Source organism: Athene noctua, chromosome 5, assembly GCF_965140245.1.
Source record: "Athene noctua chromosome 5, bAthNoc1.hap1.1, whole genome shotgun sequence".
In the NCBI taxonomy this organism is placed as follows: Eukaryota; Metazoa; Chordata; class Aves; order Strigiformes; family Strigidae; genus Athene; species Athene noctua.
In genome coordinates this window covers 41483814-41508717 of record NC_134041.1, presented here as the reverse complement: position 1 = coordinate 41508717, position 24904 = coordinate 41483814, and the positions used below count along the sequence as shown (strand labels likewise).

General features: G+C 34.8%; 1 protein-coding gene across 24 annotated transcripts in view; it reads right to left on the bottom strand.

Moving 5' to 3' along the window:
- The window catches only part of KCNMA1 (potassium calcium-activated channel subfamily M alpha 1), a 532608-nt gene that overhangs the window by 237867 nt on the left and 269837 nt on the right, over positions 1 to 24904 (bottom strand). For all 24 annotated transcript variants that reach the window (XM_074907159.1, XM_074907158.1, XM_074907156.1 and 21 more), the window contains one exon: positions 24826 to 24887. In XM_074907159.1, the coding sequence (XP_074763260.1) occupies positions 24826 to 24887 (62 nt within the window). The remainder of the gene's footprint in view (positions 1 to 24825; positions 24888 to 24904) is intronic.

The window sequence follows — 24904 nt, the reverse complement described above, 5'->3', positions numbered from 1 at the left end:
CCTATATAGAAGAAAAAACATCCCGCCTTTCATAGACTTTTTATTATGTTTTTAAGGGGACAAACAGGAAATTGTAACTTCTCTGACATGGATTATGGAATACAAAACATTGTGAACTCTGATTTACCTTGTATGATTTACTTGTTCTTTTATCAAATTGTCTGCAGTTCCTCTAAGCACTATATAGAAGTCTCAATGAGAACAGAGATGAATGCTAATATTGAGAGAAAACCAAACATTTGAGTCATTAAATTGTATGTGCTAAATAAAACCCAATGTAGTCCTTAGAAGCATAAATCATATATACTTGTTTGCCAGTCAACTGTAAATATGACTTAAAAATCAAACTGCACTTTAAAAATAAAACAAATGCAACATGCTCACCAAAGGTTCAAAAAAATTATAGTAAGAAAATAAACAATAGGTACCTGCACCTAACATTGCACATCCAAACTTTTTAGAACTTCAGGAAGAACTTCATTTTATCTTAAATATAAGCTTTATTTATATACAAATTTATATGTACTCATAGTTAATAAAATGAAGCATACAAAAACTCTGAGGTTTTTTCAGTAAGAAAATATCAATCATATGATGACTAATGACTAGACAGACATAATAAAATTTTAATTTTAAAACTCTAAAATTCTGTCCAGCATAATATTGACACTAGATATTTTGGCTACTAATTTCAGATCAAGAAATCACATTCTTACAGAGAAAGACTGGGCCTCCACTTCAGTTTATATTCTGACTCATTACTAGCTCATATTTATCACTCCTCATTCTCTCCCAGGCATACCTACTCTCTTTTCTATAGGCACACTCTTATTACTATTAAGAGGACATAAACAAATTCACCATTAAGATAATAATATATTCAAGAAAGTTCCACATCTATAAAATGATAGGGCTTATAAACTATTCTAACACATTACCACTTAAGCATAATAAACCTAACAGTGACAAAAACCCAAACTCCAGTCCAGTCAACTATATACATCCCACAGCTTTAAGACTACTCCTTTCTCTCCCATCTTCAACATTCCAAAGTGAATTTTGCTACAGATTTTTTTTTTCAGCCATCTGCAAACTCTGAAATCTCATCAGGCATATTAGACTTGTCAAGATAACTTCTTCCTTTGACAAAAGAGGAGGAAGTTCATACAGTAATACACCCAGTAATCAAACATGAATATTGCACAGTGGAAAGAATAAATCCCTGTCTTTCTTCACATCTCCTGGTGTTTTAAATTTCATTGGTTTTAGTCAATTAAGTTGAGGTGCTTATTTTAGAAGTTAATATATATTATTTGCTTTAGAAGCAAATAATTTCTTCTGGGGAAAAAAACCAAAACAAACAAACAAACAAACAAACAAAACCAGTCAATAACATCTCTATAAGGTATCCTCAACAGAAATCATCCCAACAACATGAACGCCTCTTACACTTTATTCAGTGATAACAGTGATTGCCTCAGTGACTTAACTCTTTCAATAATTTTTATGTGAATGCACTAGAATCTAATAATAAAACATGATGTACATCTTTTTGTTCACTAAGTTATTACTAAGTCTTCTAAATAATTTGAATTTTTGTCCTAAAACTGCATAATGATCTGCCAATTTATTTAATTTTTGAAAAATCAAGGTCATGAGGGACATGCATATGAACAGCACTAAGAAAAAATGAAAAAGCACAGATCTCCATAAAAAGAAATTGTACCTGCCAGGATATTCTTTATCAAGTGGAAAATGCCTGAAGTTTGATAAAGAAATTAGAAAAGAAGAGCATGAGGTTGCTTAATCTCAGTTTTTAAATAAAATATACAACTTGCCCCAAAGTTTATCATAGTGTAAATCTGGTTATATTTACAGTGCTTCAGAAAGAAATGGAGCAACCTCAGAGTTCAGACATCTTCAAAATATTTTGCTCTGTGTAGTGTCAGTTTGGCACAGTTTAGAATTGAATTGAGTGGAAAAATATTTTATGCAATAAGGATACAACTAAATACTGTTGAGTAGCTAGTTAAATGAGATGTACTACTCTGGGACCCACTCAGTACACTGAATTGGCCTAGCCAATTCAATTTGTCAACTATCTATAAATCTCACTTTCAGTAAAATGGCATCTTCTTTCCTCTTCTGCATAAAACAATGTATCAGCCAGTGACAACTGAAGAAATTCCATGACAAAAGTTTTGAGTTTTATAAAGTTACAAGGAAAAAAAAGTGCTGTATTCTATCGCTTATGGAGCACAGAATTTAGATTAACAGTCTCATAATCCAACTCACAAACACCAACTTCGATGTGATCATAATCATCAACACAGGGCACAATACGAGACAACTCATCTGAGCGTTAGTACCATCATGGACCATCTTGATAGCACCTTGTTGCCAATTCATACAAAAATTTCTATTGCAGAGAAAACAGGCAAGCAAGAAATCATCACACCAAGCCAATAAAATAAAATATCTTGCTATGACTTTTCTGAATTCTGTGTCTAAAAATATGTAATGGATACATTCTGCTGTGATCACCAACAGCTTCCCCTAATCTAATACCGAGATGGAAATCCTGTCCTATGAGGGTTGGCACACTAACCGCAGTGTGTCTAACACTGCAGCTTGAACCAGTTTAAAGTCCAGAGGAATCGGTATTACTGGAACTCAAAGCTTATCTTCAGCTGTCTGAAAAAGGCATCCTTCAACTAGGACTTTGAAATTCACTATTACTTGGCCTACTAAGACCAAAGCACAGGGGAAAAATGAATGATTATTCAGGTAATCTACAGGAATTCACCTTTTCCTAACCCACAGAAGATCCTACCCCTCCCCCCCAAATCATTAGTTTTGGCAAAAGTGAAGCAAGTACATTGCATTTTGAACTTGAGTTACATAGAAACAAGTCTATGGTCAGACAAAGTTTATACGATGCCTGATAGGGCAGGAACCCTGGATCCTGGACTGCTGGAGCCACAAAACAGTGGATGCACAGGCTAGCTAACTCGCTAATGAGTTAATGCATGCCACTGCAACACTGCCAGTGGGGTTCCTATGCCATTGTTACTGAAACTTTTACCTCCCTTTCCACAGGAAAACCTCCTGGGAAACACAGATGTGTAAACAACATCTGTCTCACCTCTGGAGTGAATCCAAGCTACTGCAGACTCTCCTGGTGCCATGAATCTGCAACTAGCACCATAGGGATGTAACAAGTAAATCAAACCTATTTTTATTTAAGTACCTGGATGATTACATATCTAGTTGATATGCAGTGTTTTGCCAAGCAAAACATCTTGTCTTAACTAAACATTATAAATTTGTTATTTTTCCCCATGCTTTTCAACCTGAAAAATCTAGTGTCCATATATAAGAGAGATCATACATTACACTTAGACTTAGGCACACAGAGTAAAAACAACTCAATAAAAATATGATATAAAGCACACCGCAGGTTGTTTCATGTAACCTATTGATACCATATTAAAAACTATTCATGTAGATGAATAGTTTCTAGGTTTCAAACCACACAGAGATGAAGTTTCACATCTCTGCAAAATCAGCCATGGAGAATTCAATGTAGCAAAGTCTCCCCTTAAGCTGATCTACCAGATGTGTTAATTTCTTCATTTCTGAAAAGGAATTCATCATTAATGTAAGATGTCTGAGATAACCTGTAAATACTTCATCACTGATGCTGACATGAACACTTATCAGCTATTTGTCATTGATACAACGTATGTCTGTAAATAAGATGTAAAAGCTACATGTAAATACATAAATGATAGTCATATTTGGGATAGATAAGTTTTCTATGAGATTCTTATTCACTCGATGCACCTCATGTAAATTATATCTGTATAGATAGTCAATCTGTTGTAGATTACTTACCTGAATTTTGATTTTACCTAAATTAATTTTTCAAGTGACATATTCCTGACATTGCTGGGTCTGGAAAATTTAAGTCCTTTGTTACTTTATAGAAGAAAAGACTAGCCATTACTCATTTTCCAAAAAACAAGAAGCTTCAGATAATCAAGGTCACATACTTATGTCATTAATTCTAAAGTATCAGATGAGGCAGACAGAGGATGATTAAGAAAAAGAAGAAATCAGACGGAAAAAAAAACCAACCCTATAAAAATTATGTCCAAACTCCTATTTTTTTTGATAAGGAAATACAAAAAACAACCATATGGTTGAATACAGGGGAAGGAGGGGGACACAGGGCGACATCTGGCAGAAACCAATAAACATCAGTTTTTAAAGAAATGTACATATTTGTTACAGACATTTCTCTCAAGTTTTCAAGACATCAGAAAAATCTTTTTTATGTCCCCCCTTTCCTGTCTCTTTATTCTTTGTAATGTAATATTTCAGGTGACAATGTAGCACTAGCAATTACTAGTGACAGCTGTCGATGTTACTGCATAGTACTTGCAGCAAGATCTGAAAATACTTTCACACTTCTTTTTTGTATTAATTGTCTTAGAGACTGAAATCAAGGGAAGTTTCATATCACTACAAAAACAGAATAGGAAGCAACAAAGGATATGCAATGCAGAGTCATGATGAGGAATATAAAATAGACTCCCTTGAGTTCTTTGGGAAGTCCCAGCATTATTAGTGCCTGAGTAATCAGAGGAAAGGGAACTTTGGGTTCATTGACTCACAGCAAGGTGTTCCAGTGATTCATTTTTTTTTCTTCTGTTCCCATTTTTAATCTAATTATTAAAACACCAAACACAATAATTTCTGTATTGACATAACTTTATTGCTTAATTACAATTTCCTAATTGCAACATATCTTTTTTTATGTTGTGTCTTTTCATTCAGCAACATCAAACTACAGAAATGAGTAAGTCTCACTTTAAGCTCTCACTGCATTACAGAACCTAAGACACAGAAATTAGGTTTTTTTCAACTCTCAGATCCCATATCAGGACTGAGGTGCAGAATTTAGATATCCCACAATGAAGTCTCACAGTCTTATCCTATTTACCTTATCTCCCAATTACAATATGAATAGTCATAAAAATCCAGAAAAAAAAAATAAAATCAGAACAAACCAACCCACTCATGCACCAGGGCTGGAAGCTAGATTTTCTGGCATAACTTTTTCAGTAAAGTCAATAGAAGCTACAGATATTTGGCAGCTCCAAAAAACGGGCTGTAAGCAGCCTGCACATGGTAATAACAATAAACTACAGTCCAGATCTCTGGGTTTTCTGTGACTCACTACCAGGCTGGGAATAGTAAAATAGGATTGATATCATACCACAAATAATCCTACAAAATCTCATTAAGTACATTCAACCAAGATGTGAAAATCATTTGAGCAAAGGTGGCCTTAATTTCAAGTAATAGTGTCAGTTTCTGGCTCTGTCTCGAAACTATGTCATATGGTCTTAAAACAAAAAAAATAGCTGTGAATCTGGTCAACAAAGTAACAACAGATGAGAGTCTTAAAAATATAAACAAAAAAGTGATTCTATGAATCTTTATTAAGAGAAGCTATGGTATTTTACAAGTGATGAAAAGCTGTTTATCCTACTGTCAAAGCCATAATTGTGAGAGTCAACAAGAAAGTGTGGAAAGTGTGATGATTAAGGGGGAAATGACAGCATCAAGGTGTGCTGATTTTCACCATGCTAATGAGGTACTAAAAACTATTTCCTATATCCTACCAATATTTTCTTATGATCTGGTAGTTTCTTCTCACCTTATAGTAGAAGGGGTCTGGAAGGTCCTACAATGTATTTACATTAGCATTTTAGCTTGAATCAAAACCACGTTTTTGAAGTTTATCTCCTGACTGTGCCTACCTATGGGATTTTAGTTTCTATTGAAGAATAGTGTCAGAGCACACAAAGCAGATTCCTTTATGATGAATCTAGGTAGAAGGATGTGCTCCAGGGACACACCTAACAGCCCGCAATTGCTAAGGAGTCTTCACTCCCTGGGAGCCAACTAGACTTAGTCTGAACTCCCTTCAAGGTACAGTGTGGACACAGGGTCCTTAACACTAACTATTTTAGTCAAAGAACAAGTACTACTTCTGGACAACTACTTGTTAATGTAGAGACAGCTTTTGTTTTCATGTCTCCAGTTTCCTTTTTTTATTTATAGACAAGTGATTTCTTATTCTGACAAGCATCACTTAAAAGGTCAGGCATTAGAATCGGATTCATTGGCCATTTATTCCCGATGTACATTATGCAACATTTTTGGCTTAGTAAAGTTGCGCCAAAATTGCACAGGTATGAGAGAAGAATTAAACAGACTTTCTCCTAAATTCCCCGATACCATTAAAATCCTATTTAATCCTATTTAATCCCATTAATCCCTTCAATGCTTATCCAGTACCCTTGTTCTCCTTTGTGCCGATGAATCTGCCATACACTCTTGTCTCTGAAGTGGATGATATAAAGATTCACTGAAGAAAGGGGATTTGCATCTGATGCAGTCCTGGCTATCCTTACACAGATGCTACCACATCCATTGACACAGAATATAGAGCTGCTATGATGAGCCAGAGGAAAACAAAAAAGGAAAAAAGGCTTCAAAAAATTATCTTGCTAAAAAGCTGGGAAAGTTCATTCTTAAATATGAAACTGAAAAGAAATAATCAACTACACAAAATCAATTTAATCCCTTGTTGATTTTCACTGACGTTTATAAATTACATCAAAAAAAGGAGTCTGTTTTGCAGACAATTCACTTTCAATGTGATAAGAAAAAAATATGCTAATAAATTACTAACAGAAAAGCTGTTATGCAAAGAGGGAACCTTTTCTACCTCAGTATGTCTTCCAATACATGGTCTCACTAAATGGCATGTGTTTCATGGAGAAGGTCACCAACATATATGTAGAATAGTAAGTTTGCTTATTCTACAGTTCTGGCAGCATAACTCATCAAAATATCATTTAGAATTAATTTGTAAAAGCTTTAGTGTTAATGATACTGCAAGAAAGAAAGAATACAGACTGATTTGCAAATCTTAGTTTCCAGATGATCAGACAGAGAATCTGCATTTTGTTTTTGAAAAAAAAAACACCCCAAAACCAAACAACCTAACTTTGGGGTTGAAGTCCATTACAGATAGGCATATGACATCAAATTTTCTGAATAATTACCCTTTATAATCTGTTTTAAGGAATACTTATTCCATCTGCATTTTATTAGTGTGCTTCAGTGCTACCATACTTACCTAATAACAGCATCACTGCATAAAACCCTTCATCTCTGTTTCAAAGCCAGCTAATCCTACACACCATCATTTAAAATATTAGGTTGACAGAAAACAGAAACAAGTGCCTCCCTCCTGCTTAAGGAATTGAGTAGTTATGTGGAATATAGACTCATTTCCATTTATGTTCTGGAAAATATATCCTGACAGTATTCACAACCCTGTGACTTAGCAACAGTGTTTGGAAAAAAAACCAAACACCAAACCCAACAAAAACCACCACACCAAAAAACCACACACACCCCATACCACACATAATCCAAACAATACTGTTTATATTCACTTGTCTGCATCCCATATTATATTCAGTCATCACTTGTATGAAATTATATCTTTCTGAAGTTTAATAAAACATAATTTATTTACAGATTATACAGGCAAGCAGTATAAAATAGCCTGAATTTACGGATCATATTTTCTGATTTATATGACTATGAATTTATTCTAAAAACAAAATCCGTATCAAAGAATAATAATGCCACTTGCTAATGGTTTACAGACTGGATACTACTATTCTGTACTTTTCTCCTTTACAGACTTTTACAAGCAGACACAAACTAATGCTACTGCAGTGAAACTGTCGAGGAAAAACAGAAACTTTTTTTTTTTAATTCTATTCATTAAAGTCTTTGTATCTTTTTCTTCATGCTGAGTACATCACAGAAGTTGTGAGAGAAACTGAGAGAACAAAGATTATATAAGCAGCTACAGCAAACTACTGTGCTGATCTACACACACATTCAGATCAATTCAAGTTTTAAGACTACGTCTTCAGAAACGGGATTTCCATACATACACACAGAAAAAGTATTATGTAATATGTGATAACCTACACATGTAATATATCAGAATGTATATAGCTATCACTGAAGACAGGTTGAATCAGTTTGAAAGAAACTGAATCCTGGGCTTCAGTTCAAACAATAAACAGCTTCTACAATGTGGACTAAAAGAAAAGTTTTCTCAAAACTAAGAGCATGATATTGTTTTTGTTTTGGCTAAGTTGGCAGCAGTAAAAACAGAGTACTACATTAACTTTGCCTTTCATAAATAGCTATCATACAAATAGCTATCGTGCCTTTCATAGATAACCAGAGCAGAACAAGAAAATGTAGTTTTCACTGAAATTAAGTAATCACTGAAATACTGATACACAGTAGTATTCAATTTGGACTGTAAAATGCTTGAACTGAAATGTTAGAAATAAAATGGAAATGCCAAAGAGTTCCGACAAAAAAGCTGATACAACGATTCAGTCTAAAAATTTGTACTATTTTAAGAAACTGAAAATAAGCTTAGTCAATTCATTTAATATATATATATAAAAAAAAAAGGGGGGGGGGGGGGAATGATGTAATTTGCACATGCCTAGAGACACCTCTACAAAATATTACCGTAGAATGATCACTAACAGGAAATAAAGGGGGTAAGTGGCCAAATGTCTGCACTGAAAGTTAATGTATATTTTTAACAGCAAGGTCCAGTTAGCCACTGCAATTAGTCCTCTAAGTAAATGGGAGACTTGGTATCACATCCCATCTTTAAAATGAAGTCTGAATATCTTTCTGATCAGAAGATACTCGTTTAAAGCAAAATACTGTAGGAAATGCTTTATTATGAAATGTGACAAAACGATCACAATAGGCGTTTTGGCTTAAATCCTAAAACCAGTGGTATTTCACAATCACATTTAGCCTTCTTCGTGGTCTACAGACACAGTAATTAAAAAAAAAAAATAATTAAGAAATCCTTAACCTAAGATATCACAATATCTTCATATGCATTTAAACATTAAATGAAAAATGTGAAACATGCCACAATTTTCTAATAGGCAAGCAATCATCAATAGTGGTCAGAAGGAATTTAATTCTTAGCTTTATTTATTCTTTATAAAATTTTCAAAATCAGTAAACAATAAATTCCATTTCAGCTGATGTTTCCTCCAGTTAGAGTCCACAGTTCAAAGAAACTCCCCTAAAATTGAAAATTGAAAATTCCTTTGATTTTCTCCTCTTTTATTCTACTGTTTTTCTTAATTTTAACGGTTTGCAACATTTCAAATCTACAGTAAAACTGTAATACTGTAAAAGTGTTACAGGGCTTTATATGGAGTGACTGATAATATTGGATTGCTACTCAGAAAAGGTGATTTTTAATATTTTTTTTTTATTCTGATACAAGTTTATGGATCCTAATTACCTCTCACTTGAATTTTATGATGATAAATTAATGCATGTCACTGAACACAAATTTCAGATATAAGGTGAGGAAAATTAAGGTGAAAAGTTACCAAAGAGCTTTACAAGACTTTTTAAAGCATTATTCAGAAACATTATGTGAAGAATGGATTTTCTTCACATGAATGGATTAAATAATAGTATACTGACTGTTAAATTCAGTATTGCCTTCTATTTTCAAAAATCTAAGTTATCTAAGAGTGTTTTGACTAGTATGACTGTGAATAGCAGAAATAGTTACAATAAGTGGACTTTTACTCAGAATGAATACTGTTTAATAGTATAAATAATATCAAAACATATTTCATAGACTCAATGTAATTTTATTCTTATAATTCCATTTTCTCACAGAAATAGAAACTGAGATACCTTTGTTGAAAAATTATAATCTTTTTCAGTAGAGATGGAGTATAATGAATAGAAATGTACATAATTACATGTAAATAGAGAATTCCGTTGTTTTGAGAAAACATTAAATTTAAAAGGCTATCAAGAACAACATATGTGGCTGATGCAGTATCTTTTAGGGCTATTAGCATCAGATTGTCAGACTCAAATTATCTAATGAATCTTAGAGGTATCAAACTGTCTTTAGCAAATTTCTGCAATTTCTGAATTATAAGAATTAATTATTTTATGGATGTTGCAAAGAAACCAACTTGAATAGAATCTACTATTTCTAGTGCCTATCAAGGTACAGATCCTGTGAGAAAAACAAGTCTGTAAATCTCCAGAAAAAACATTGCATTGAAACAGTTCTATGTGCCATGAAATTGTTCAACACAAGTGGCTGGCCCTCATTTTTGAGGCCAAATAATTTCCCCATCTGTACCAGATGAATAAATATGCCACAAGCTATACAATTTTGTTACAGAACTGTCTGCCCCACTCCTTCTAATTGCACCAGGTCTGATAAAAGCAATAAAAAGTTTATGAGTGTTAAAGTGAGCAAGACCTACTACAATGCAACAAACTGCCTTTTTTATTATTAATCATATTTGTATTTTATGCTCTCTATATATTATTGAGGCTTATATAGGGTACCCTATCACATGTACCTTCTGCTGAATACAGCTGATCATTTGATCACTGTTCTCTTGCAGCACTCTTTCTGTGCATATTTCAAGGGCCTCACAAATAAAAGGATATAATATTGTAATGCTCCATTACAGCTTTTCTTCTGTACATACTAATCAGATCTTACAGTTCCCTTTGTGAAGCTGGAGTTCTATCAGGTCTCAGCAATGGGTTTTAAAAAAGGATTTAAAAAAAAAAAAAAAAAAAAGAGAAGGGTGGGATAGCGATGTTCATTAAATTGCACCAGCTATCTAAAAAAGGCTCAAAATGTCAGCAAAGTACAGGGAAGGGGGGGAAGCATGCAAGTATCTATGTTTACGTATACGGGATTTCCTTTTCCTTTTTTTCAGTGTTGTTGGAATCCAGCTCTGGTATTTTTTGAAGAGATAACTTTTTTTAGGTCCTAGTTGCTTAATTAACATGGCATAGTTGGCCCCATGACTCTGTCAGAAATGACATACACGTCAAAAGTGGAAGAGGTGTCCTTGCTGCAAGGAATTCTATTTTTAAGCAGAAATGACTCATCAACTACTGGGGTGTCCCAAAAGCTAGTTTGTCAAGCTGTCAGGAGAAAAGGGAGGGCAAAAAGGAAGAGAGGTCACATTTTTATTTGTATCTGCAGCTTAAAAAGCAGAGGGTAAGACATTGATTCCACATTCAACTCCACTCTGAAAGACAATCTTCTATACAAGCCATGTTTTGATAACAGCTACATGGTATCTGGTATTTTTAAAACACCAAGTTATCTCCTCTTTTATATTAGATAGATTTGTGATTTTGCCCAGTGGTGAGCACGAATGCTGTTAATTCAGTGTGCACAACTAATCTCTCTAGAGGGACAGCAAGTAGAGGAAAGCACGAGTATTTCCAGATTGTCAGATGCTTTGAGATGAAACAAAAACCACAGAGATTCATTTGAAAAAAGAGGAAAAGGATGAAAACTAAAGAAAGGTTCTAACCAGAGTATCAATTATGTACTGGTGTTCTTTTTAAAAGAATTTAAAATGTAATTTAAGAATATGTTCCCACAGCAATACTGGAAACAGATCGTGTAGCATGGTATGAGTTTGTAAAAACAGAGAATTAAAACTGAGCATGCCATAAATGTGATCTATACAGTTTCATTACACAAACTGACCTCCAAATTACTTCATAGAGTAGGTGAAAATAAACACAGGACAGATTTCCTGACAACTTATTCCCAGTGAAAGCTACTGGGATCTAAGCTGCAACTAAATGCTAGTCTAAATTTTTTATCCATGTTTCTTAAACTCAGATCCAGGTCATTATCAAAAGTATGTGTATCTAATTATAATGGTGCCAATAAACTTATTACCTTACTTATTACCACAGGAATGAGAAACTGGGAAGATCTATTGCAACGATTTTTTCAGCACATGGAAACACCACACAATTACTCCCTGAAGCACATTCTTCAGACTAATTTCGTGTGTTCAAGGGAGGGACATTTCATATTACTACCTATGGCAGACAAGGAAAATTCTAGCAGTAGCATCGGTCGTTACCTTGAATAAGAAAATAAATTGATATACATGGTTAGAAATTAAAAAAGGACACTGGTTCTGGAGTATTGAGTTAACAGGTACTTTTACCACTCTGGTTTCACTGGCCTCACAGACATATGAGTTCATGAAGAGATACAAATTGAGTATGGGATCAAAACTAATGCAAGATTTATGCAAGCAGGCAGCAGAAGATAAACTACGGAACTTAAAACATATTTTAGAAATATGGTTTTCCAGACATGCGTGATTATGCCTGACATCTGCTCTGAACCTTCGGGTAAAAGACTTCTCTTACTCTTGCACAAATCAAACTTTGAGATCCTTCCCTACAAAAACTAATGGGATTTAGAGCATACAGGGACAATCTTCCCAAAACAGAGCTAGAAAGCAAAAAAACCTGCCAGGAATCAACTAGAAGCAGCTATCGATTTGCAGTCCTTTTTCACCCAGATGTTTAACCTGATGCCTTTTGATTTCTCAGTACACAAAAGCAGGAACAATTATTTGGGAAAGAAAGATGCAGTTTGGCACACAAGAGTGTTGAATACCAGACAGTGGTATTTATGCCCTTTATCAATGAGCGCTTGCTTGGAAAAAAATTGCCAGGTGGGGCAACAGTTTGCTATAGTCTTGGTCAAGCCATACCCCTTTAAGCATCTCAGGTATCCCACAAAAAGCTTAACAGCATCCAAAACCAAACCAAAACCAAACAAAAAAAACCTAAAAAAAACAAACAAACAAACAAAAAAAAAATCTTAAATAAAGCCTCTGGATTAAAAAAAAAAAAAAAAACCAAACCAAAAAAAACCAAACCCACAACTATTTCTCACTGATCAGATACACAAAAAGACAAAACTCCTATCTGAGTAACTGCGACCTTGAACTGCAGAGCAACATGTTATGAAAGGAAAGTCTGGACCAGAAAGGATCACACATTTTCCCTGTGCTTGGATCCATTTCAGTCTATTAAGAGACTATAATCATAAACAATAAACTGTGTTATGAAAGGTGAGGGTGTTAAATGTTAACCTTTTATCAAGAGTATTTTTTTAGGCAACAAAAATTTTGTAAGATTGAAATCCTATAAATACTCTTGATGCTCTGCAGGCTTAGATCCTCAGGACAACAAAGTGGTCTTCATTTCCTTTCAGTGTCTTAGGCCACATAGTCACCTTAATGTTACTGAAGACAAAATAATCAGAGAGTTCAACATCCTACCAACCAGAGTATCATCAAGTATATCTACAACTGAGATACCAGGTGTTTTATTTTCTTCAAAGCTCATTTTGTAGGAAATTCCACAAACATTCTAGGTTATCTTTTCCAATATTTCTCCACTATCACAGCTATCATACTTTCCTAAGTTCCAAACTAAATCTGAAAAGCTGTGCATTATACAGATTTTACAGTTTCTCCAAACACCATGAAGATGGGTAACCTTTGGTTACCCTTCCATTTACATACTCGAATGGTGCCATGTCTGCCCTCCCTATATCACAAGGTGGAGGGTTTTTTCCTCTCTCCAAGCTAAACAAATCCTTTTACAACAACCACTCCTCATTCCTTTAACTTATCTGTCACAAGAAGTTTCCTAAACTTTTCATCTCTCCTGTTTTTCTCCAAACTCTCTCATTAGTTTGTCTATGTATTTCTGATACAGTGGTGCAGAAAAAGAAGCATGCTTTGAGGCCTTACCAAAGCTTAAGCTATTCTACTGATGCTAGTCTAGAAATTTCACTGCTGTGAAATTTTTCTTTTCTTCTGCAAAAAATACAAAGCCAGGTTTTGCTGTAAAATCCTGCTCCTTTGAAAAAGCCTTGTTATGTAAATATAGCTAACAGGCTGTTCAAATTAGACAATACTTAATTCAGAGCTGAGTTTACTCCATCCTTAAAAGAGAGGGCAACACGTCGTGCTCTCCTGCAAACATGACAGTGATATGGATTTTTGTCCATATCAAAACCAAATTTCTGATTATTCATTAGAAATTGGAGAAAGAAAAAGTAATGGGAAAGTGCTTAAGAAAACATTATCAAATTTCATCTAGCCCTTAAAAAAAGGATTTTATTCTTCAATTACATTGCTCTCATTTGTGCAGCTAATATTCCAAGAGATGTTGAAAATTTAAACTGTAGAGGAATTGACTCATGAAAAATGAGGGCTTAGTTTCTTGAAGATCAAACTCTTAAGCCTGTTATGTTCAGTGTAAACACTTTAATTCAAGTGACAAATATTTACGTAGAGGCCTATCCAGCAACATTTTAATACAAATAAAAACACAAAATATCACTGCATGTATAAAGTTTTGTTATTTAAAATTACTGACTTATTTTTGGAATAACAAATTGATACAAGCTTGAACTTCAGTGATTCCTTACCATGCAACTGGCTGCAGCTGGAAAGCAGCTTTGCAGAAAAAGACCAGAGGATCCTGATGTGCAAGTTGACTATAAACCAGCAATGTGCCCTCGTAGTAATGAAGGTCAGTAGCATCCCAGGCTGCATTAGGAAATGTGTCTCCAGCATGGAGACACAGACATACAGGGTTGAGACCAGTGAAGGGCCAAAAAGATGATTAAGGGACTGGAGCACTGTCATAGGAGGACAGCTGAAAGATCTGGGACTGTTCTGTCTGGAAAAGAGAAGGCTCAGCACAATCTTATCAACACGTATAAATACCTGATGGAGCCTCCTTTAGAATAAAGAAAATGCAGCCAGACTCTTCTCAGTGATACCCAATGGCAGGACAAGAGGAAATGGCATTAGCTGAAATACATGGAATTCCAAATAAACATGAGGAAAACCGCCACATTCCACTGTGAGAGTGATCAAACACCAGAACAGGATGCCCAGAGACACTGTAATGTCCATCCTTGGAGATATTCAAAACCCTACTGGACACAGTCCTCAGCAACCTGCTCTAGGTAACGCTGTTAGAAGCAGGAGGGTTGGACTAAGCAATCTTTTGAGGTCCCTTACAATCTCAGCAACTCAGAGATTCTGCATCATGGCAACTGAAATAAAGTTACATGTTGAAATATAAGCTGGTTAGTAAAATACTGAAAACACACCAAATAGCAGATGATAACTGTTTGTTTACAGGGCTGCATATACAAAACAGATGTGATTCATGCCACAAGTTAATTTATTAATTTCTCTCTTTTTTAGATGTTTTCCAGAAAGTTCAACATTACTGAAATATTTTACAAGGCCTAATACTTCAGAAAATTTATCCCATTGCAATTTATCACATCATCAAGGTTGCGTATCAGTATTAATAAGGATTTCTGTATAATACCAAGAAGTAAAAACAGTAATCAAAAATTTTTCCAGATCTTAGCCAATTATACTTTTTTTTCCATTTTATCTGAAACTCATTCACAGTATTTCTCATTTCATTAATCTGCAACAATTAATTTTGACCATTGAGCAAACACAATCTACTGGAATTGATTAATAGAAACTTCATTGCATTGTTTGTCTGGAGAAAACAGGATATTTCCATATTGCCTACCCAGTGATTATGTATAGCTAGTGAAAATCATCATAATCCAGTGTTGTTTGATTAATATGATAAACACATGCAGAGGAATTAACTTTTCTTTCTGATTATAACCTAGCTGAAGAATACTAGAAAGTTTTAAGAAGTTTTACAATCTTCCTCAACTCCTAAGTAGATTGGAAGAATTATTCAGGTAGCTTTTTTACAAATTTTATCTGCATATAATTTAACAAATTGAAGCTTTCTGAACATGTCAGAGAATAAATGTAAACACTGAGCTAAGAGATGGACAGCACACAAAACACGCATCTGATTTCTACAGGTATGCCTCACTATATCCAACTTTTTTAACAATTCAAGAAAGGTAACACCCATAATGATTGGTTGCTGTATCTCAAGGGATAGAGGTCTACCAATAAACTTAGAAAACATACAATCACACCTAATCCCTTTGTCCTAGACAGCTAAGCATACACAACACATGAAGGATAATTATCTGGGGTGTTTTGCCCCCACTGTGGCTTGTTTCTTTTGGTTTTTGCCTTATAACAATCCAGCACTTATAATAATCCAAGACATCCAGTTGTTGCTGGATTTCACTCATAATTAACAACATCTGTGCCTAAAAAAGGCCTTCCATCTTTCTAATATTCAATTGCCTGCAGAGGCAATGCACTGTATTGCATACCCACCTGGCTTCAACTGTAGCATGCTATTATGAAAACAATGAATCTTAGCTATGGACAATTTCCCATGAAACTTTGCAGAGCAATGAAGAAAATTAACATTCATTGTTACAAATAATAATTTCTTCTGCAAATCACTTAAAGCAACGCTCAGTTATGTCTTACAAACACAGTAAAGATAATATTAGCTCTTATGAGTGAAAATCTCAGTTTAAAGCATGCTGACAGAGTCTTTATAAACCATACATTTTGTCATTTACCAAGAATCAGCAGTATGTACAGCTGAAGTTACATTTCTGAAATAACAGTAAAAACCAAGTAACTTTAAAGTAATAACTCAAGAGAAGTTAATTTATGTATTTACCTAAATTTTCTTTACATCAGAAAATGACACCTATCACTCAGTTTGACTGCTGAGCAGTTAATAAAAGTAAGTTGTTTTTAGGAATCAAATCTTTATTTTTCCCTCTTTTTGTAAAGGAGTGGGGGCAGAATAAATTAACCTGGATTTACTTCATCATGGGACAAAATTTATCAGCTCACAGAAATGGCCAGAAATTGCTGCAGTATTAGCAAAATTAAAATTAACAAATAAGTTAAAATTGACAAGGAGACAGACTGCAGGGCACCATGGGGGATTTGGATAGTCTGTATGAGACTGTATCATTTCCCAAGAATTTTCATTATGGAAGGAATATTACTGTTTTAATCTACTTGCCAAGATAGAGACCGTTGTAATTTTAGTAATTTGAGCAATGGTAAATATCACCTAACAACATTTGCTTGAACCAGATCCTGGAATTTAAAGTCAGCTTCTTCATCTCTATTCATGCATCGTGAAAAAAACGTTTATATATTAACTCTAACGTGTACTTAAAAGTATGAAGAAATACTCCAGAGGCCACTTAGTGTGGGTTAATGAGTGCAGTAAGACAAAGAAGAGTTTTATAACCATAACTATAATATTTTTGCATGAGTAAATTTCACTATAAGTAGGAAGGGTTGACACAAAGCATGGTGTTGTTCAAGCCCTGCCTGATTCCTCAAATATCAAGACTGAAATGCTAAATAGAACCTGTACACACTCAAAATACTGGTAAATCCAATACTTAAGAGCATAGGAGCCTGAACTGCAAGGGATGTCCTCAGCTAAATGATACAGCTCTAAAAGTGTTTACTGGAGCAGAAAACAGCATACTTTTAAAACTGTAAGACATATAAAGGTAAAAGTAAAATACAATTCACAGCACTTTAAAAAAATGAATTAAACTGAAACCTGACTCTTATAATAAAATTTATTACAATATTTAGTGAAATAACAAAATCAAAGATCAGAACACTGAACTTTCTCCAAGAACTGTATTTCTGATCAACTTAATTTCAACTTAATTTTTTTATAAATCAGGCCACTGGGATTCACTCAAAATTCAGATGTAGCAGCATGAAATCGTTCCGGTTTGCAACTGAAACCTCAATCGATTTTTCCCCTAAGGGCCATGAAACTGAGAAAAAGTCATCAAAATGTTTTGTGGATTGGTCCAGGTGATGTGGAAAAGCTGACTGATTTATAATGAAAATATGAGATTGGTATCTAAAAATGCTTGATTTTTGGTGTTTACACTGACTGACTGAGCTATTCAGTTAAACTTCATACCTCAGAAATACCTGTAAAACAGACAAAGAAATGAGAAAAATGTGAATTCTCTTGGGCTGTGAAAGTCTGTATCTGTAACAGATTTAAATAATTGGAGTATTTCTATAGAACATTTTGCTGCACTAAATCAAATGTCTTTCAGAAAACAGTAGCAGCAGTAGCAAACAAGCAGCAAAGCCAAACACAGAACACAATCACAACTTATCCTCATATATTTGCACAAAATAAGAGTTCATAAGGCCTTGAAATAAAGTGCCACTTAAGAAAAAAAGGTATTTTCCTAGTAAAACATTCCTAAAGAACTTGCTAATGACACTTTTTTCCTTGTGCTGTCACATGGGAAATTCTTCATATACAATATTTATTTCCAATGCACCCTTCCTAATCTGTTCCCATACAATGGTAAAAAAATAGTGTGAATCTTCCAAAACAAGAAACCAGACTTTTCATTTCACGTTATTTTGTTAAGCAATTTCTAGTATAGCATCTCTGACATGTGTGTTTCCAGCTAATATTGCTATTAAGCATGTAGGCAGCAAACACTTGCCTTGCTCTAAAGAATAAAGACAAGGCCAAAAAAATGAACTGAAAAGCACCACAGGAGACAGATGAAGTTCAAGAAAACTGTATTCCAGGAGGGAACAACAATCCTTTCTAAAAGTCATCCATATATAGAACAGAACACAATACCCCACCTGGAGTACTGCATCCAGCTCTGGGGCCCCCAATATAAGAAGGACGTGGATGTGTTGGAGCGAGTCCAGAGGAAGCCATGAGGATCATCAGGGGGCTGGAGCACCTCCCTTATGAGGACAGGCTGAGAGAGTTGGGGTTGTTCATCCTGGAGAAGAGAAGGATCTGGGGAGACCTTATAGCGGCCTTCCAGTACTTAAAGGGGGCTACAGGAAAGATGGGGAGGGACTTTTATCAGGGAGTGTAGGGATAGGATGAGGGATTGCAGTTTTAAACTGAAAGAGGGTAGATTTAGATTAGATATCGGAAAGACATTCTTTACTGTGAGGGTGTTGAGACACTGGCACAGGTTGCCCAGAGCAGCTGTGGCTACCCCCTCCCTGGCAGTGTTCAAGGCCAGGCTGGATGGGGCTTTGCGCAACCTGGTCTAGTGGAAGGTGTCCCTTGGAACTAGATGACCTTTAAAGTCTTTTTCAACCAAAACCATTCTATGATTCTATGAACACAATTAATGTGTCAAGAAGTGAGAGTGCATTTTTATGCAGTCAAATATGTATGTGTGTACTTTTATACATATATATATATATATATATATATGTATTTTTAAAAGCTGGACAAAAGAATTAATAATGACTAGCCAGAATGCCAGCAGTTAAACTGCAGACATGAAAAAGTAGCTTAACAATTAAAGATGTTTTTTCTTTATTCTTATAAAATTATTTGATTAATTTTTGAAATTAACTGTGGTTCACTGTCAAAGAACAGTATCTCAATAAACTCTATCCTAGAACAGTGCTGTAAAGATAATTCATCTGATCAATTAAAACTGTGTTTTAAAATGCATTATCCTATATTCTTCAGAGATTAGTTCACAATTAAGGCAATCCCGAATAGGCTAAACTCTCACACTCCCACAGAGCATGATCAGTGTCAATCAAACCTTAGTTTGTGGTGGCTAAAAGTACATCTTTTTGTTTTCTCTTCTGTCACAGCATTGATGAAAAGGGCAAAGAGGAGGATATACATTTTTTGACAGTTTTAGAAACCTGGAGAGCTGTAAGGAAATCCTAGAATAGACACATTTGCAAAAAGCACTAAGCTCATTTTTAAAAATTAGTTTAGAAGTCAAGCTAAGAATCTGAATAAGGGCCCTTTCCTTATGTTATACTTAAGACAAACTTGTAGTTTTACATTTGGGCAGTATTCGGGTTCCCTGGATATCAGATCTAGAAAAATTGGATTTTATACAATCAGTATGCAAAAGGTACAAGTACTTCTGAAATCTTCTCAGATATGCAAAGATATAGAACATTTAAAAAGTAGAGTTGCCTATAAGTTTAACTCTTTTATTTTCCACATACATAAAGAAATAAAGCTGTCTGATTAAGAATTCAACATTTGAGAACAAGCTCAGGGTTCAGCATGAACCTATACATACATACGTATATTTGTATAAATCTTCCTATTCACAGTGACACTATTATTCTTAGATCCAGCTGTTTTACACTTATTGCCAGGTGGCACTTTTATGCAGAATTCTAATCAAATACAATATGGGACACGATACTGGAAAAAAATCAGCTATTCAGGAATAACTACACTGATGCCTTTGAAAAGACAAACTCCAAAAAACATATGCAAGTAGAATGTATAAGAGAGGTTATGAGAGTTTTTATGTTTTCATCTTGCCACTGATGGGCTCTATTATTTCTACAGTGACATCAGTTTTTTAGTGGGGGGACTACAGTAAATGAGGTAAACTTCAAGAGACAGGACAGCAATAACTAGTCATTAGAAAGCAAGCTCCTTGACGCAAAAAAAAAAAATAAAATAAAAAAATAAAATATTATGTGCCTGAAAACAATAGCTTTTATCTATGGTTCCATATTACATTGCATCACACCCCAGAAGAGAAAACAGAATGAGAGTAGGAAAGGATATTCACATTGTAAACACTTTCCATGCTATTGCCATTACAAGAAATAGAAAACTGGAGCCCTGAGTTACCAGTTTAGCAGGAAATTGAGTTCTCTGCTAGTGGCTTTACTGACCATGCCTAAAGATGACCATGGCAAAGAAACGTTATTCTCTACTCTGCTGGAGTCACTAATTCAGTATGATATGCAGAGGTCAGGATGAAAAATGGAAATGAAAATAAGCAATTCCTCTTTAATGCTGATGCAAATAAAACTCAGAGAAGTACTTCTATATGTATTTGTTAAAACACCTTTTACATGCAGAAAAATAAACAGAACTGGACACAGGAAGAAGGAATTTTGTAAAAACTACTTACAAAAAAGCATGAAAAATGAAAAAGTACTGGCAGACATCAAGCTCTCTATCCTACTGCAGCACACTGAGCAGAGTCTAGAAAACCATCTAAAAAGTGCATATCATATCAAATTTTCCTCTTAGGAATGAAGGATAATTCTATTATTTCCTTACCTTGAAAATTATATTATGGCAAATTTTAAAGAAACATAAATTGGGAAAGAACCATCATTAGGATATATGATGCTATTCTGTACTAAAGAAGATCACTTTCTTAATCAAAACTCTTCTAGGCGACTGCTTATGACTACTTTGAATGCTCAGCTTTTAATCAAACTAAGAATGGAAGACAGACATTAAAGTGAACGAATCTCTAAAAATAAAAATGTAATAATTTGGTTATTTGTTACCTAAAGATTAAAATAACTACACAGGTGATATTATAATATCTCTTCAGCAAATGTTTCACATTTAACTGCTATTCACACTATTGAAAAATACTATTCTCCAAGAAAACAGTATTTTATGAATGAGATTCTATAAATAAATGAAGGGGTCTAGTCCTTATTACTAAATGAAACATTTCCTACCAGTATATGACTGGATTTAATGGACAGAGATGACAAGCTAGTAATTTCTCTGCTAAATAAATTCCAAGTTTAAGGACTGAAATCTTCCATTAGTTGCTACCATGCATCACTGAAAGTGTACATATTCACTTTAAAGGTTAATATTCTATATAAGTCTTGTGGTACTAGGAGACAAAGATTCAACCTGGTGGCTTGTAAAAAGTAGATGCATTGAATAAACAACAGAATAATCTTAATGAAGGGTATTGGAATAATCCCTATAGTTTTCAAAATTAATAACCTTCATTCTTTCCACCAAGAATTATTATTTTTGTGATTTTTGTCTAGATCTTTTCTTAAAAGGTGAGTTAAGTACTGCTTCTTACTGAGAAAAGTCAATTCAGATTAATGCAGATGTATTGCATCACAACTCTGCCCATGATTTGTAATGGAGTATGGTGCAGATTGTGCCAGAACCAGAATTAGTACAGACTTATTTTACAGAAGCACAAAGCTGCTTAACTGGTTCTGCTGAGATGTAGGACTAACTGGTAAGGAGGACACTATGTTGATGAAGCTGCATAGTTTCTGACCTCAGAGATCCCCAAATTTCATTGCATGGACATGCCATTTCATGTGGTACTAGTCTGTTGAGAGTGATGAACTGAGTAGCATAGTTTACCCTTCTCTCACAGCTTTGACAGCATTCATTTTGCATCCAGTCACCTTCCCTATATAGCAGAGGGAGCAATGGCTAGTATCTCCAGTATGAGCCTTACTGACTTCCTCAGTGTCTTCCACTGGAACTAATCATGACACACATCCTTGCCTGACAAAAGTCAGTGGTCTCTCCACTCTTCCCTTTCTTCACTAAGAAAGTGGTGGTGTTATTCCCATCTTCCTTGATGCTCCTTATGTATGAAGTCATGTAGGATTCCTTTGTGGACATACCTGCCATTGCATTTTCAAACCTACTGACAGATTGTCTTGGATACACAGATCACTGGCATTTTGTTTTAGACAAATGCTTACACTAGTACTCTTCACCTTTGTATTGAAGGCATGACTTTTGTCACTCTATGTGCATAAGATCAAATGACAGCTAAGTGTCCATGGCACAGGCAGAATACAACAGTTACATAACGCATTGTCGAAGGAAAGTACACAATGATACATGTCACTATCTGTCTGGTGTGAGCACTAGGTCCTGTTTGTCTCCACTGCTCCTGGACAAGCCATAGTCTCAGTTGTTCCAGTTGTTTGGTTGAGGACATCACAAGCATTCCTCTCACCCTACCTTATTTCCTGTTTGACTGAAATCTAAAAGGAATTACTTTTACTAATCATGCACTTGAGGATCTTAAATAGACTGATATATCACTATATTTGATTCCACACTGCTGAAATAGGTGTCATGTCAGCTGCTAATACAGAATAAAGCAGAATTTTTCACTTCACAGATATACCTGGGAAGTTTCTAATCTGAGTTAAACTACTAATGAGTAAAGACAGACATATGTGTGAAAAGAAAGTAGGGTAAGAGAGAAGAAGGAAAAAACAAAGTGAAAGTGTGTGAGTACATTAACTTGAGGCTGCTGAATTTAAACTGCAGTTGGGAGTTAAACATGTGCTGAAAACCCAGAGAAACCTACAGTTAAAACACTTTTCTATCCCCATTGACAGAGTAGCCAATATGCTGGTAGCAGTACATGGATTAGGTGGCCCACAGAAAGTTTAAGCACCCCAGAGAAATCTCACATGTTTTGCTCTCCTTGAGGAAGACAATCAAGCAAAGGCTTCTAAAACACAGTGCCTAAAAATCATTATAGAACCCATTAGTTTCATGAAAGACAATTGCCCTGACAAATAACTCTATTTTGTCAGTCTGAAATTGAAACCTAAGTGGAAACAGGTTTTATTCTATTTGACACTTTTGACTTGGATATGGATGGAACCCACAAGCTTTGCCATTGTGCTTTAAAAGGTTTCTAAAAAGATCTTCGGAAAAGCACCACCTTATGTGCTTCAGTGATGACACATTAAAGAAAAGTTTGCTAAAATTAATGAGAACACTCACCAAAATGTTAAGGAAAAACTATTGTACTCACTTCAGGGAGCTCAAGATAGAACTTGAGTTTCCCCACTACTTGGCTCCTCTCCACAAAGAAAATCTCTACCTTAGTTATTTGTGTTATGCTTGACACATGTAAGCTACAAAGGTATGGCTTGAGACTCACACAATACAGAGCTGATCCACATATCCAAGAATGCCTTTTCCTGGTGCTACCACATATCTAAATATCAGTACGTACATATTTCAACAGTAAAATGTCTGATTTTCTGAGTCACATAAGGATTATTTTAGAACATAACCACTGCCATTACAGACAGTGAAGCTGGCTCACATAGAGTAACTCCAGAATACTATCTTAACTGCTGCAAGCCTAAAACTAGTTTGGGGAAAAGCAGCAAATATGTAGTCCTAGAGCTCTAAAATGCTATTGATACTTCAGAATATCATACTCCCAAAATAATTATTCAACACAATAATATTCTATTAAGTCCCTTTTTACTGTTCTCTTCTGTGTTAAGCTACCAATTTGTCTGTTACACCACTGGCAGTTTGATATGAAAACAGTCCAGCCTGATATGAAAACAGGGGTGGAGTATGAATGACATCAAAGAGAGGATGTTCCTAGTTACACTGGTTTGTATCAAACCACCACATATCTCAAAAGGTCAGGATGAAACCTTCTATTGCCTGGCCAGAACTACAACACTATATTACAATGTTGGTGTAAATCTAAAAAATGTTGAGATGCTTTGCAGATTTTTACTGGCTCACCTTATCTTGGGAGAAATCTATCAAATCCAGGAGTTGAAAATCTGAACAGATATGCAAGATATAATGCTCATACTGCCTAATTCATTCAGTTTTTCAGAAGTGTTCCTGTCAGTCTCCTAAGATGCTTTTTTTTCTCCTGCAAACTGTAAATTTTTGCCAAATACTCTACTCCTCTGTATGCCTTATCCCAGTTTTGAATTTGAAAGATTCTATGTATGCCAAATGAACATAAAAAGTATAATTTTGCAACAGTATGCATAATCTCAACATACAAAATTAGGTTTTCCTCTATTCACTCCACAGATCCAATGTTACTGTGTTCAATCTATTTTATATATGATCTTTTTCCCATTCTTGAGTTATTTTGGTAGACCGTGCACTAGTAAAAAGTTCTTTGCACTCAGGCAATGAGATCAAGTGCGGATTTGAAGTAGATGAAAGAAGCAATTTAAAGATGTATAATTGCTGCACAAAAGGAGGGAAAGGAAAATGTACTAGAATACTCACTTTGACGAATCTATGAAGTATATTACAAGAGCACCAATACTAAGGGCGAAGACTAAGACAACCTACAAAAGAAAAGAAA